This window comes from Panonychus citri, unplaced genomic scaffold, assembly GCF_014898815.1.
Source record: "Panonychus citri isolate SS breed McGregor unplaced genomic scaffold, ASM1489881v1 Contig00140, whole genome shotgun sequence".
In the NCBI taxonomy this organism is placed as follows: Eukaryota; Metazoa; Arthropoda; class Arachnida; order Trombidiformes; family Tetranychidae; genus Panonychus; species Panonychus citri.
In genome coordinates, this window is record NW_026515545.1 from 1,311,265 (window position 1) to 1,327,129 (window position 15,865).

At 30.0% G+C, this 15,865-nt stretch overlaps 2 protein-coding genes across 5 annotated transcripts in view; one reads left to right on the plus strand and one right to left on the minus strand.

The window, feature by feature from the left end:
• Positions 1-284: 284 nt before the first annotated feature.
• The window catches only part of LOC128394764 (nuclear factor of activated T-cells 5-like), a 93,453-nt gene continuing 77,872 nt past the window's right edge, over positions 285-15,865 (minus strand). Inside the window, exons 1-5 of one of the 4 annotated variants that reach the window (XM_053355133.1) lie at positions 8,743-9,022; positions 8,237-8,528; positions 7,065-7,142; positions 4,220-4,358; positions 285-1,150 (exon numbers count right to left, since the gene is read on the minus strand). In XM_053355133.1, the coding sequence (XP_053211108.1) occupies positions 582-1,150; positions 4,220-4,358; positions 7,065-7,142; positions 8,237-8,528; positions 8,743-8,831 (1,167 nt within the window). In that variant the 5' untranslated portion in view covers positions 8,832-9,022 and the 3' untranslated portion in view covers positions 285-581. Of the gene's footprint in view, positions 1,151-4,219; positions 4,359-6,782; positions 7,143-8,236; positions 8,529-8,742; positions 9,024-15,865 lie in introns of those variants that run through there. The other 3 variants (XM_053355132.1, XM_053355130.1, XM_053355129.1) reach the window with 3 other exon arrangements.
• The window catches only part of LOC128394759 (glutamate receptor ionotropic, NMDA 2B-like), a 57,006-nt gene continuing 50,917 nt past the window's right edge, over positions 9,777-15,865 (plus strand). The window contains exon 1 of the mRNA XM_053355120.1: positions 9,777-11,236. Within this exon, the coding sequence (XP_053211095.1) occupies positions 10,532-11,236 (705 nt within the window). The 5' untranslated portion in view covers positions 9,777-10,531. The remainder of the gene's footprint in view (positions 11,237-15,865) is intronic.

Sequence of the window (15,865 nt, forward strand, 5' to 3'; positions counted from 1 at the left end):
ATTGTTCTCACAATTTAAATTAATTGTCGAGAGAAATTAATTATTGTTTTTCTTTCTTTAAATTTCGTTTCTTTACATTGTCTATACAATTTAGATTCACCATGATAACTTTGACAGTTAACTTTCAATTACAATTAGATAATAATAGTAATTGTATTGGTCGAAAGTAATTGAAAAGTTAACAAAGTTTTTAATTTTGTTAATTGTTTTGAATGATTGAATCTCTCTCTCGAGAAAGAGAAAAGAAATAATAATAAATTAAATTATAATTAACACCATTAAAATGTTATTGATTCTGATCCCAAATCGGTAAAAATAATTGATCATCATCTCATCATAATTGAAACAACAATTGTTTCAATTGATTTAAGACTTTGGGATGTTTAATATACAGATTACATTAAATTGTTCAATCTTAATTTTATTTAAGACTTTTGTTATTATTATCAAGATTAACTAAATAATATATATATATAACTATATATATCTTAAGATGAATAAAAAATAATTGATATTTTGTTTGTTAAGGTAGAAGAGAGAGAGAGAGAAAAGTTCAAGAATTGATAAACAGGAAGTAAGAATCAAAATGGCGGAAATAGAAAAGAGAAAGATGAATCTTCTGATGATCCTAATATGGTCTCAGAAATAGCTGAACTATCCGATGAGAGGAAAGTGTCCTCCGAATAATAATGACCACTTATGTCCATCGAGGAAAGTCCAGTTGGAACACCCAAAAGTGTTTTTCCCACTTGACCCATCGGTGTGACCGTTATTCCCACCGTAGTATCAATACCAGGGGTAGTGATTATTGATTCTTGTTTAATATTATCAATCATTGACCCAAGTTGACCCCCACTATGTGATAGGAAACCTGCCTCATGTTTACTTGGTAACATCATCATGTCCGTTGTATACTGACCAATACCATTATCATTGATATTATTTTGATTTCCATACTGTTGTTGTTGTTGCTGCTGCTGCTGCGGTTGTTGTTGTTGTTGTTGTTGTTGTTGTTGTGGTGGTTGTGCCGATATCGATAATGATTGCTGCTGTTGATGGTGCTGTTGTAATTGCGTTTGTTGATGATGCTGGTTAATCATATTGTCGTTACTGTGGTTGAGTGGCAATGATCTCTGAAGCAGTGAATTAACTAGCAAGGGAGGAGAAACAATCAATTATATTTAATTATATTTGATTAAGAATTTTTTTTGTAATTAGATTTGTTTTCTTCCAATAATTATTTTGTAAAAAAAAAGTTAAAAATGAGAAAATGAAAAATCAATAGGAATTAAACAAAATTATTTGTGTGATTAAAATGAATTAAGGGAATTACAGTTAATTGTTTGGAGTAAAAAAATTTGTTTACATTTGTAATTAAATTGTATGTGTTGGAAGTGTATATTGTATATATGGTGGCAACAAATTATATGTATCAAGATAATGATGATTAACCTTTGAGCCTCTAATCAAGGATTCATAATCAACAACAATTAATTAATTGCAACCGTAAAGTGATATCTAAATAAATAAACGTTTCCAAAACAATTAACAACAGCAACAGAAAATGAAACCAAATCAAATTAATAATAATCCTTAATCAAAAATCAAAAAACTAGAAAAAGCAAATCTGAATCCGAATCAAATCAAGATCAAATCTAATTTAAATCTAATTGTTAATTAAACGACAATATGATTGAACATGAATATGAATTAAATATATATACAATTGTTTACTTTTGAACGTTGATAATTTTTCAAATCAATCAAATTGATTGATGAAAATAATCATAAAGAAAACAGTAACAATCAACTAACTAATAATGCGAAACATGAATTTATATTAATCAGATTTTCACCAATCATAATCAACAGAAACTGAATTAAAAATTGAGACAAAAACATTGAAAAGACAAGAATGAGGAAGCGTTCAAGAAGTATCATCATTAGCAGTTGATTAAGTTAATTGTCTGTGGAAACGATCAAATAAATATATAATAGATATTCACAATTAAACGAGTTGCAATTAACTAGCAATTTAATGATAATAATAATGAAAAAAAAACGTTCTAAACACAATTAAATATTTGAAGAAATTAAAAGTTTAAAAGGATTGAGCAAGTTAAAGAGTGAAAGAGAGAGAAATTAAATTTAACGATTAGTTAACTAATTGTCTCCTAAACAATTGATTCAGGTGATTAAGTGTAAATCTAAAAGCTTAATTGTTGTCTAATTATATTTTTTTTTCTTCTTCTTCTTCTTCTTAACTATCAATTGATTATAATAACTAATTCTTAAGAGTTGTTGGCAATATAATCTAATCATTAATTTCTTAATAGATGTAACTAATTATTAATCGCAACTACCACTCACTTTCTCACTCAGTTAATCAAATTTAATTACTATTGTATTTTTATCAATTGATTGTATAGCAAATATATACTGATGATAATCTCATCTTAATCAATTAGACAAACTGAATTAAGTTAATTTTTCTTTTGCTTCTTCTCTCTCTCTCTCTCTGCTTCTTAATGACAATCATCATTCATCAGTAAATAATAATAGTAAAAAAAAGATGACAACAGTCAGTGAATTATATTAAATATAAGACAAGAGATAATCACTGATTAACATTGATCCAATAATGTTTTACCTAAACCTTGTCTAATCTCAATCCACAAATTGGTTTCTCCTCTCAATCCTCAGAAATGAATCCTTTTTTATCGGTCAAAGGCCTCAAAAGATTATGAGGATAACTCTGAAAGAGAAGAAGAGAGATGATAAAGATGATGAAGAAAAGGAAGAAAGGTTATAGTTAAAGAGAGAGAGAGAAAGTAAAAAAGAGAGATAGAGGAAGAGAAGGACAAACAGAGAGAGAGAATGGAGTGAGATAGAGAGAGAGAGAGAGAGATAAGGATGATAGAGAGTGAGAGTGATGATGAGGATGAGGATGAGGATGAGGACGAGGAAATGGTAAAGATAAAAACATATAAAACAATTGAGAGTAGAAAATAAAAGTTGAGATTGACGAAAACACCAAAGATAGTTGACAATTAACAAGAACGACATTACGAACAAAGAGAGAGTGAGTGAGTGAGAGAGAGAAAGAAAGAAAGACAAACAATTAATGATAACAATTAACAAACAAGGAAACAAAATTAATGGATGACGATGATTGATTGACAACGATTATTATTATAAATAATATATAAATGGTGAAGATGAGAAAATGATGATGAGATGATGATGTGTTTTTGTTTTGTTGTTGATGATGATGTTGATTGTTGATGATGTTTTGATGATGATGATGAATGATAAAAATTGGTGAAAATTAACAGATCGGATTTATAAAAATTTCCCATGTGATTTAATCTAATCAACACTAAAGGTAGTTAAATTGATTAACCTTTTTTTTTCGCATTTCTTCGTCAATTTCGCCTCAATTAAACTAATTAGTGCGTTTCACTGACTTAACTGTAACTCTCTCTCTATGATGATTCTCTGATATTTGTGATGTGACGAAGAGCAGAAACAAAAAAGAAAACAAACTAATGGAAACAATCAAACTATCGAATCGTAATTTAGGTCAAGGAGGATTAATGATAAATCTTTGAGAACGCAAATCTAATCAACAGAATAAAGAGAGAAAAAAAATGATAACATGATGATGATGAGAGAATAAGAAAAACTGAATGATGATGAAGAAAAAAGAAGCGATAATGATGATTATCATTCGTAAGGAGAAATTATATCGATAATCTATTCTGCCATCGAAAAGTTCTAATCCATCGTTGGTTAATTGTCGATTTCTAGGGAGAAAAAAACGAAACTTTCATATGGGAGTTTGTTGTTGTCGAACACCTATTGGTGTGTAAGTGTCGAAAAGTGGAAAAGATTTGCGAACATCAATGATAATCTGAGAAATCGTAAGAAAAACGATAAAAGTTGTAAAACTTTTCGTTTTCTGCTAATATCAACTGTACGATTGTTCAGATTATTCATTTCATGGTAAATGTATGAACACATCAATTAGATTATTTTCTGTTCTATTGGTTTGAAAAGGTTTTATTTTCACTTTTTTCTTTTTTCATAATTGGACAACTAATGTAATAAGATAATAATAATAATAATAATGAGAGAAAAAGAGAAATAGCCAATTGAACTTTTTCTTTTCACCGAAATTTTGAAAAATTGACCATTTCAGCTGAAACTCTTGTCTTACCTTTTGAATCATTTACATAATTGAATACATGAGAATCGGAGTATTTACCTCCACTTCGTACGCTAATTGAGATCGTAAAGTACCCAGGTAGTGAAGCATTTGGTCCATCATAAGGAGGGATTGTACAGATTAGATGAGACTATTGGGATTAGGAAGAAAAGAAAAAGAAAACGTTGGATTAATGATTATATTTAAAAATAATTCTCTCATTTGTTGTTTTGGTTTTATTTCTAATTCTGGATAATATAATTTTGCGATTTTACTGTTTTTTTCGTTTTGAGGTAGAGAGAAATTGTCATTTACAATTATCATTGTATGGTAATTCCTAATCGCTAATCCAGATATAATTTAATGCATAATCATGGTAATCATTTTATATTAATAATCCATAAGAAAATGATACTCAATCAACAATTAATTCACTAAATTGCTGAAGAAATTGTTTAGAAATGAAGGTTAATGTTACAAATTAGATTGATGAAGACTTGATTTTTAGGAGCAGAGAGAGAGAGAGAGATGATGATGATGATGATGATTCGAGGTAGTAATTAATAAATTGGATTGAAAGTGAGCCATCAAAAAACAAGGAGGTCAAAGTTGGGAGAGAGGATGAAGAGGGAAAAATTCATGTTATTCAGGAGTAAAGAAGATGATGATTATCATCATTATCTTCATGATGATGGGAGGGAGAGAGACAGTATATTATTATGATAGCTTAGAAAGTGAAAACTAGTTTAACTGTCCGAAGGTAAAACAAGGTCTCAAACCCATAGAAGATTAAACATCTATTTATCCTCTTCCTATCATCATCTTAATCACAATTAATTAAACTGATAAATAAACAGCAAGAGAGAGAGAGAGAGAGAGAGAGAGAAGCAGCAAGAAAACAAAATGATCAGTTGAAATTCAGCAATCAAATAATAATATAAACATTGAGAACTTAATAGACAGAATTGTCATTCGCATTTAAAGGTTATTATCATGGGCCCAGAAAATTGAAAGAAATCATTTCAAGTGAATGGAAAATTTTGATCAACTGATTAGCCTAGAATTAGCTGAGACACTTACATGATCAGGATGATTAATTAACAATCAACTAACATTGAGAATAAGCAGAAAACCTGAGCATTCAAATTATCAATTTAATATCAATATTAAATCAACATTCCACTTGGTAAGAAAACTAAGATTCTCTGTGATTAGAATGAATTTTTCCACTAATCTAGTTAATTATTGTCTATACCTGTGGATTTATGCTATTATATATTAGCTAATTAACCATTTCAAGGTGAACAATTAACGTTTCTTTTCAAATCATTACTGTTCATAATTATATATATGAATGATTATATAATTACGATGTTAATTGTTGTTGTTGTATGAGATTAATACAAAATAATGAGTAACTTTAATCAACGAGAACTAAATTAGAGTTCAATGGACAAACAATTAACTAATCAAGATTGATTTTCTTTATCATTATCATGTTTTCATTGATTAACTAATTAACTGATTTACTATTTTATTTCCCCTTCCTGATTGTTATTGTTTTAGTTTTTGCTTTTTGTTTGTTATCAAATCAAATTAATTAATTACTAGTAATTTTATATTAATCAATCTCGTAATCATTTGTGTGATTAAAGTGAAAGTGAATCAGTATCATTATTAACAGTTTAAATTTAACTATTGGTTAATTGTGATGATTATGTGTTGTACATTATAACAATTAACATGAGATATTTAATTGTTTACAATTAGTGGTGGTGAAAGAAAATCAATCGAGTGATTAAACTTTTACTTTAATTCTCAATGATCAACAAATCAATTAACCATCAAGGTTATTTAATTTACTTTAAACACTAACCTGTTAACTGGATTAAATTTAATTCACTCTAATAAATTAAATTGTAAACTTTTTGATTCTTTTTAAATTGTTGAAAAAGTAATTTTCAAATAGATTAAGCTTGTTTTCGTTAATTGCTTAAGGCTTAATCACATTAAATTGTAACAGTTTTTTTTAATTCTCTCCATTGAAATAATCAAATATCAATAGTATGAAAATATTTCATCACTCTAATTGTAATTGTGACAATTAAACTTTTGATCATTTGATTCAATTAAAAACTAAAGATCAATATAAAGACAGTTAATCAAATTTTTCTTGAAATTTTCATTTGTTCACAGTTAATTTGATTTCTAATTAATAGTAAAGTGAATTGATTATTATATGGAGAGAAAAAAAAAGTTAATTTAGTTAATTAAGATGAACGAAAATCAAAGAGAGGGAAAAAAAGTTTAACCGCGAAAATTGGATCGATTTGAAAGAAGAAAAAAAAAGTTCGAAATTCCCTATTTTCTATCGTTTTGATTCTGAATTTCGATGAAATTTTCTATCTTCTCAATGGTGAGAATGTTTTTGATTCTCTTCAGAAGAAAATATTTATTGATATTTCTCTTAGATTTTTGTATGTGTGTGTGTATGTTGGATTGAAATTAAATTTTCCATTGGAAAATAAATCAAATTAGTTGATTAGTTAAACTAAATTAACTGATTTAAACTTACTGAGTGAAGATACTCTTTGTCAGGTTCAATTATTTTTCCCCAATTGTCTGATTTAAAGATTACTTTGGAATCTTTGAGAAAATTTTTCCCAATAATGTATAGCTCTTTACCTCCGGTCATTTTACACTCGGACAATGAGATTTTACAAATTTCCGGTGTTCCAACAGGCTGAGTACAGAGTATCGGTGTACTTACAGCTTGTAAAATCTCATTGGTACCCGGTATTTTACATCGAAACACAAGACGACATTTGGCACAACGTTTTTTACTTGGAAAACTCACAGTTTCACCGTTATTATTGTAAATACCATTAGAACTTTTCAATCGAAGTACCTTTTGTTCAACGTCGACATTGCGCTCCTGTGTAGATTTCCATGTTCAAGGACAAGTTCGAGAATAACAAATCGACCCAGAGAGAAGATGAGAAATTGATTGAGAGAGTGAGAAAAGAAAATACAAACAAAAAATAAGATAAATTGTTAATCGATTTTAACTTTGATTAGTTGAAACAATTGATTGTGTGTCAGTGTGATTAGTTTGTTGATGTTGATGTTGATTGTTTTTGTTTTCAGTTGATTCAGTTTGATTGATGGTGGTTTTTGTTTTCAATTTTTCTCTCAGTTAATTTAACTTGTTGAAGGTGATGATGATGATGATGATGATGATGGAGATGCTGGTGGTTGATGGTTGTGATTTTATTCAACAGTTAATTTTGTTGATGTTTTATGGTAATGAAATCACAAAGTTGGCACAATTAAGTATGACACTAATTAAGGGTCGATGTGTTCAAATACATATTGATTATGATAATCAAGAAAATGGGGAATAATTGAGATTCTAATAAACAATCATCACCATCATGTATGTGTGGTGGTGGTGGTGGTGGGTTTTTTTTGCTGCTCGTTTACAAGGAAATGAAAAGCACCATTGGTGATAAAATGTCACCACGAACAAAAAAAGTGAAACTTAATTGTAAAGAGAAAAAAAATTTGAAAAGAAAAAGTTGCAACAATATTCAAATTGATCAAACGATTGATTAAGTTAATTGTAATCTCATGGGTCTTGAAGGACACAGAAAGATAAAGATAAACAAATTTACTAATTGTTGATGTCCAGCGGAGGGAGATGAAGATGAAGGGGATAGTTGTGAAGACAAGGAAGATAATGAGAGAAGAAAAAAAAACCTTGAAGATATTGGAAAACTAAATGTAAACAAAAACAAATCAAGTCCAATGGTCAAGTAAATGAGAGAGAAAGAGAGAGAAATAAACAAGAGAAAAAAGATCAAAACTGACCATTGATTTTTTCCTCGTTTCATTCAACAATTAAACTGACCATTCACCCAAAGAGTGAGAGGAGAGAGAGAGAGAGAGTGAGTGAGTTGTGAAAAAAAATGATGACACTTGACACAATCAAAATGTTTAAATGTTACTTTTTAATTGTATTCAATTTACCTTTAAGATGCCAATACAATCAATTGTTGTTTGCATATTATTTTCGGGCACAAGGTCCAGTGTGATGACCGCGGTTCCTTCAACCTTTTGAAATGAACATCGAGTTGAATTTTTTCCGGTTATTCTTGATGCCTGATAAAAGAGGTGGGGTACACCGATATGTTTATCATGACCAATGAAACACTGAAGTTTAACTGTACATCCATTAAAACCAAATAGCTTGACCACTGGATGACCTAAACCAGTACCGTCTTTAATTGAACCTCGACTTCCTTCAGTTAAATATCGAGCTCTGAATGGTAAAGAAAAGATAAACAATTAGAACAATTTTTATATTCTTCTCTCTTTCATATTAATATAATTGTCGAGAGATAATTAAGATGAGATAATAGAGAGATAGATAGAGAATGAGAGAGAATGAGAGTGAGAGTGTAACCATATAGCAACAATCAATTAGTTAATTGTGAAAATTAATCGAAGAGAGAGAAAAAAACAACATCACTTACCTGTGCTGTTCTTCGGGTTGATTTAAAATTCGAAGTTCAATTTTTCCATTCTGAGATCGACTCGGATAATTACCTGCGATTCGGGTCATAGTTATTGTTATTTTAACGTGAAAATTATTGATTTAATTAGTGAATTATTGATAAAATGAAAACAGTTACACAAATGTAAACACATAGAAAGTTTTAATTAAAAGTGGTTATGAGAGACCAGCAAGAAGAGTGATGATCATAATAATAAAGTAATTGATGTTGATGAGAGAGTAAATTGAGAGAGAGATAATGAGAGATTTGCTTTGCTCACTTTGCTCCTTCATTTCTCTCTCTCTCTCTCTCTCTCTCTCTCTCTCACTCGTTCACTTGTAAGGTTCATCAACAAAAGGAGGAGTCACTTGCTACTTATTCGAATTGGAAAAAAATATTCTTTTTTATTCTTTGCAAGAGGAAGCAAAACCCTCAAGCCTTGAAGACGAACCTGATTTGCTCTCTCTCTCTCTCTCTCTCTCTCTCTCTCTCTCTCTCTCTCTCTCTCTCGCTCACTCTCTGCATCCATGATTCATTACGGTGTTTACATGCTTATCATATTGTTTTTATCGGATTAGTAATTTTTTTAGATCAGTTAATTAATAGTGATTAAGATGATGATAGGAAGAGACTAAAATTGATGTTAATCTGCTATGGATTTGAGACCTTGTTGTATCTTCAGACTGTTTAGTAAACTAGTTTTCACTTTCTAATTTATCTTAATATACTTTCTCTTCCTCTCCCTTTCTGTGCTATCATCATCATCATCATCGTCATCATCATTATCATAAAGATGAGGATAATTATGATGATCATCATTTTCCTACCTTTCTACTGAATAACATGAATTTTTCCCTCTTCATCTTTTCTCCCAACTTTGACCTCCTTGTTTTTCGATGGCTCACTTTCAATCCAATTTACTAATTACTGTACCTCGAATATCATCATCATCATTATCATTATCATCTCTCTTTCTCTCTCTCCTTTTTTCTTTAGCACTTCGAGTCGATTTGAATTACGCGCTTACAAATTTCCCATGAAAATCAAATACGAATCGAACAGCAAGTTGAACAGTTTTACAAAACTTTCGACGTCATTTGGTATTGAATTTCATTGAGTTACTTATCGGTGTTTCCTTGTGTTCACTTGATTAATTAGAAAGAATAATCAACAAGCTGATAAAGAATCGAATCGAATTGAATCAAATTTTCATACTCTAATTGAAGGTCTACCGAATAAGTGACACAAATGAGAGAGAAAAAGAAGATGCTAAGAAAAATAATCGAAAAATAGAAATTACCTTGAAATCGCTAATAGATGGCGAGACTATACAAGGTTATTCCATTAGAATTGATCGATTCAAGTAGAACAAAACTGATTCAGTAATCGAATTTGAACTGAAAGATTCAAGTCGATCTTTTGAGGAGAATGTTGAAAAAATAACAAGTTCTACTTGCGATGTTGACATAAAGTTATCATGACAAAAATCGCATGAAAATCCCTCGAATCTCAGTAAATCTGATATTCCCTTTAAGTCTAAGAAATTTCAAATTTCTCATCTTTAGATTACTCATTCAAACTAATCACTTGTTCAACTTTAATCAATTGAACCTTTAATTGTCCAATATTGATTGACCATTAACAGTAAAATTATAAATGAAACTTTTTTCTTGTCTTTATCATTGTGAATATTAAATTGATTTAATTCCAATTAGAAGTAAATAAAAATTCAACGAAATTAAATTGAAACGTTTTCCATCCTGTTAATATGTTGATACCGATCGTGGCCATTATCGTAGGTGAAAGGTCAAAATCATCGTTATCATGTTGTTGGTTATCGAGAGAATCAAAAATCACCTCTAAATCAATCAATCAACTAATCGTCTTTGTGTTAATTTTAATTTCTTTGCTAATTCCATGTGTTAATTGTCGTCGACGTCCAACAATCCAAATTGGTACAACTCAACAAACGCCATCAGTTGATAATTTAGCAAATTCTCAGTTAATTTCATCTCCATCATCAATAGACAACTTTTCAACCGGATTATCATCTAGTCAACAACAACAACATCATCATCACCATCATCGAAATTTTCCCGTTAACGTTCAAAAGATCGTTTTTGGTGCCATTTTACCGACAACAATATTGAAAACTTTGGCACGAAAGTACAATAAAACCCTACAAGATGCCGTCGATGCGCTAACCAAGGGACGAGATCAGCACAACTTTACCAATTATTTTGAAATCGCCAATGCCAATGTTGTCCTTATGCCACTTAACCCTTCACCGACCGATGTCCTTCACAACCTGTGTCACCATTTACTGCCAAACGGAGTGTCGACTATTTTTTATATGACCAATTCTGACACCTATGGTACCAATGCAGCGGCAACTCAATATCTAATGCAATTAACTGGTTATCTTGGTATACCAATGATTGCTTGGAATGCTGATAACATGGGACTCGCTCAGGTAAGGCCAAGTTTTCAACTCGAAATTTAATTCAAGGTTTAATCATAGAATTCAAATTCAAATTGGAAACTTGAAAACTTTTCATCATCACCACTCGATCAAGAGATCAACTGTAACTCTTATTTTTTGTTCTCATATCTCTCTTCATCGAATTCACCATGAGCTCTAAAAAGTGGATAATAGAACAAGTAGAAAAGGAGAAAAAAAATTTGTTCCATGTTGAAAATGCTCTAAGAACTTTTATCTCTTCAAAGATAAAACGAAGAATAAGAAAGAAAAAACGGAAATTCTCTCGAATATTAATCTTGAGAGAAGAAGAAAAAAAAGAGGAAATCATTTCTTTTCTTCCAATACCAGAGTTTGCATTTTTTTCTTCTGTCAGAATTTTCTCCTCCCATGATAAGTATTCATGATAAATTTTCCATTTGGTTGTTGAACTTTTTTCTTCTCCCCTTATTCTTGTTACGAACTAAATTGAGAAGTACAGATTATCCACTTTACTGTCAAATGATTACATTCAATTAACTTTAACTTTGATTAGAGCAAAAAGTTGATCAACAAATCAATCTGATCTTTTCTCAAGTTAATCTAATGATAATAATAGTAAATAAGTGTTGTTAATATAATCCTTTATTAAGATTAATCCTTCACTCTTAAGGAATCCTCCATTATCAAGATAGTCTACTTAATTAACTTTGACTCTTGTTAATGATTGTTAAAATGTTAGAATCCAATATATAAATTTAGAGAGCGAGGGAGAAAATTTTTGTTAAAACAGTTAATTTAATTACAATCAACAAGCGATGAATTCACTGATTGATTCATGATGGTGGTAATTAAATTAATGATAACTTTTGAAAAGTTGAGAGAGCAAATTGTTTCATGTTATCGTAACACCATTATGATTAAACCATTGATGATATTATCATCATAGACTTATTATTATCGACATAGAGGATGAGAGAGAGAGAGATAAACAATAAGGATGAGGATGAAAAAAGTGTTGGTTTGATGGGTGAAAAAAAAGATATTGTTTGTGATGGAACTGGAACAAATCTAGTTATTGGTATGAAAACATTTCCTCTCTCAATCTCCATCTTCCACCCCTTTCTTATGGCTTTAATCTCTCTCTCTCTCTCTCTCTCTAACCATCATCATCATTGATCACAAATGAACAGAATGATGGTGGAAGATGATAATATGAGTTGGAATGAGAAAGAAGAACAAAAAAAAAGGATAAACCCATAACTTAATTCAATTGCAAGAGAAAATAACAAACAATAACAAAAAGAAATCTTCAAGATGATGAAAAAAGAGATGATAACGAAAGAGAAGAAAAAAAATCAAATTTCTTCTTTATCATCTTAATCATCCTCATCTTACCTTTTTCTTTCTCTATCACATCTTATCTTCATCCATAAAGTATGAAGAGAGAGAGAGAGAGAGAGAGAGAGAGAGAGAGAGAGAGAGAGAGAGAGAGAGAGACTTCTTTCTCTTCAACAAATTTCTTCACCAATGGAATCAAGTGAAAGAAAACAAAAAAATTATATCCTAACCTTTATCATCTAATCCTATGAGATGTTCATTACAAAAGCAACATCATCTTCTTTGCCTCATCATCTTCATCTTCTCATCTCCTTTCTCCTTCTCTTACTCTGTCATTGACAGTCTTTGAGTTCGAGAAAGAAAAAAGTTCTATCGGAATTAACTTATGTCTGTCAGATTGTTCTAACATCAATCTTGGTGAATCAACCTGTTCTAATCCGATTCAGAGCAGAACTTTTGTCCCCCCTATCGCCCATGTAACACTGAGGGAGTTTTTCATCATCATCATCATCATCATTTTCATCTGTAACCTTGTAAGACGATAAATGAACAACAGAAAGAAAGTTTAAATTGGTTTGTCTTAATCATCAGGCATTAGGGTTAAAAGTGATTAACTGATTGAAAAGATGCTCCAGATGATGAGGGCTGATGATGGAAAAGAAATTCTCTCTCTCTCTCTCGATTTTTATCATGGGAGAAAACAAAAAGTTTTCGATAGAACTTTTTATAACAAGATTCTAAAGTCGATGATGAGTTTCTCTTTAATACATGTGAACGAATAAGCAAAAAATAAAGTTGCGAGCAAAAAGTTCATTCAATTATTCAGTAGATCAGCCTTTTTATCAACCTTTATCTTCACTCAAGATATTCAATTATCTCATGGTTTCAATTTTATCTTCTTCTTGTTTCTCATCTTGATGATGATGATGATTGAATATCTTCCCATGTCAAGTTAATCATTTCTCTTATATATATTCAATTAATTATCGTAACTTAAACTTTGTTTATCTTCATGATTAATCCATCAAAGGAAAACCTTTACACTTTCACAATTCACCATCTCCCTTAACCTATTTTAGTTCAACATATCATGTAAATCAATTATCATTGCCCTGAACTGAGTTCAATCGGAAAACAATGAATCAATATAATCAACAGCAAAAAACGAGATCTCAAGTCACTTGGTCAGTCAAAAAAAAATCTCATTTCCAAATGGACATTGAATAAATTCTGGTCAAAAATAGTTACCTTGAGATTGGAAGGTTGAAACTTTTGTAAATTCATTTTCAATCATTTTCCGCTTGATTGATGATTGATGATTCCAATCAACATTGTTTATCGTTCATCGTCATCATTATTATCAATTTCATCACCTCTCATCCTGAAACACCATGTGAGAGCTGATTGATTCTGGAGAAAGGAAGAAAAAAAAGAATAGAAAAGTTTTTCAAAATCGAATCTCAAATTTTCTTTACCATAACCTTCATCTCTCATGATGATGATGATGAAGACGGAAGTTGACAACTGAAAAGAGATAAAATATATTTTTATTTATATCAAGTGAATTTTTCATCAACAATTTATTACAATCAGTTAACTGAATTTAGTGGAAACAATTTATTTATATAAATATATAAATTAATTGTCAAGATGAAAACAATGTGTTACAATTGAATATAATTGAACTTAAGGAGAAATATTTCCGAAGACAAAATCAATAAAACTAATCATGAAATAATAAGTCCAACAGCAAATAACAATCAATCCCAACCACTGATCCACCAAAGAAGTTTATTATTATCAATATATGATATTAGTGAGTCATGGATTCTCCTTTTCCAACCTCAATATCATCATGGTTATCATAGTAAATTTGAAAATCTATGATTAGCTTTGCATTTAAATTAGAAAAACTTTCAATAGAATATTAGAAAACTTTTTTATTCTTTCTCAAATAAAGTTGAATGTAATAGGGAAGGAAAAATAATAATGACCAGCGGCAATTGACCAGTGACCCTTGAATCCTGAAATATCATCATAATAAAGTTCACCAATTGAATGGATTAAATCGTGAAAAAGTCCACTAAATGGGTTGAATATGAAAGAAAGGCGAAAGTAAAAATAGTCATCATGATAGACAGAGAATAAGAGAAAGAGAAAGAGAAGAGAGAGAGAGATGAAGAAGATGAAAGAATTTGAAGAATCGAAATTCATCCCTTCAGGGTCAACATATTTTCCAGAGTTTCCATCTACATCTCATTATTATTTAGTTCCACTTTCGGTTTATCTTCCCACCTCCGATCGTCCAATATAATTGGTTCAACTTTTTCCATGATTCCATGTTACTTATCATGTTAATGCTTCACTTACATTGGATTATCATTTACTCTCCCTTGATATAACCTTCATTCACCATCATCATCATCATCAGTTAAGATTGTAGAAAAGGTGAAGAAAAAAAAAGAAAACCAAGAATTTGGAGTTATCATCCATGATGAACAGTCAAAACTTTTCTTCTCTCGAATTATCTTTTAGAACTTTTTTTCTTCCTTTATTTTTCTCTCTCTTTCCTGGTTCAATGGGTCACTGGTTCCTTTCAATGTTAACTTGACTTTTGCTTTATCAGTTGAAATGTTGGTTGATTAAGTTGATGATGATCCTGATCATCAGCATCATTTTGGTGATGGCTCTCAAGTCTTTCAGTTCTAGAAAAACAAAATTTCCATCATATTATCATGAAATTCATGCTTAAAATGAGATAATGTTATAAACGAACGAGAAATAAACATTTTTATTATTTTATTTTCATTCAATTTCAATGCTAATATTGTAACACTACACATATACAATGTATTCAAATTGTCTTGAGTCTCATCCCCAACCATCACAAGTTAATTAACTGTTAAAATAATTCAAGCCTCAAGTTAATTAAACCAAATGATTATCATATCATATCAAACCATACAATCATTTATCATTTCAATATCTCCAGGTAAATAATAGGAATTAAAATAAAACTAATAACTTACCTGTTTCTATTTATCAGACATTTAAATCTGAATAATTTGCATAATCATAATGAAAAGATAATTGTTTAAGATTTAATCTACATTCTTGAATAAGATTTGTCAAATTTTTAAATTCGCTCAAGCTAAATTCATCAATTCGAAAATCCTAAACGGAAAATAGTAATCTGTATTCAATTCTGACTCAAAGATTTTCTGATGGTGAAAGCTTTTCTTTCAAAGAAAGAGAGAAAAGAGAGAAAGAAGAAAGAAAGAGATGAAAAGAAGAGAAAAGAGA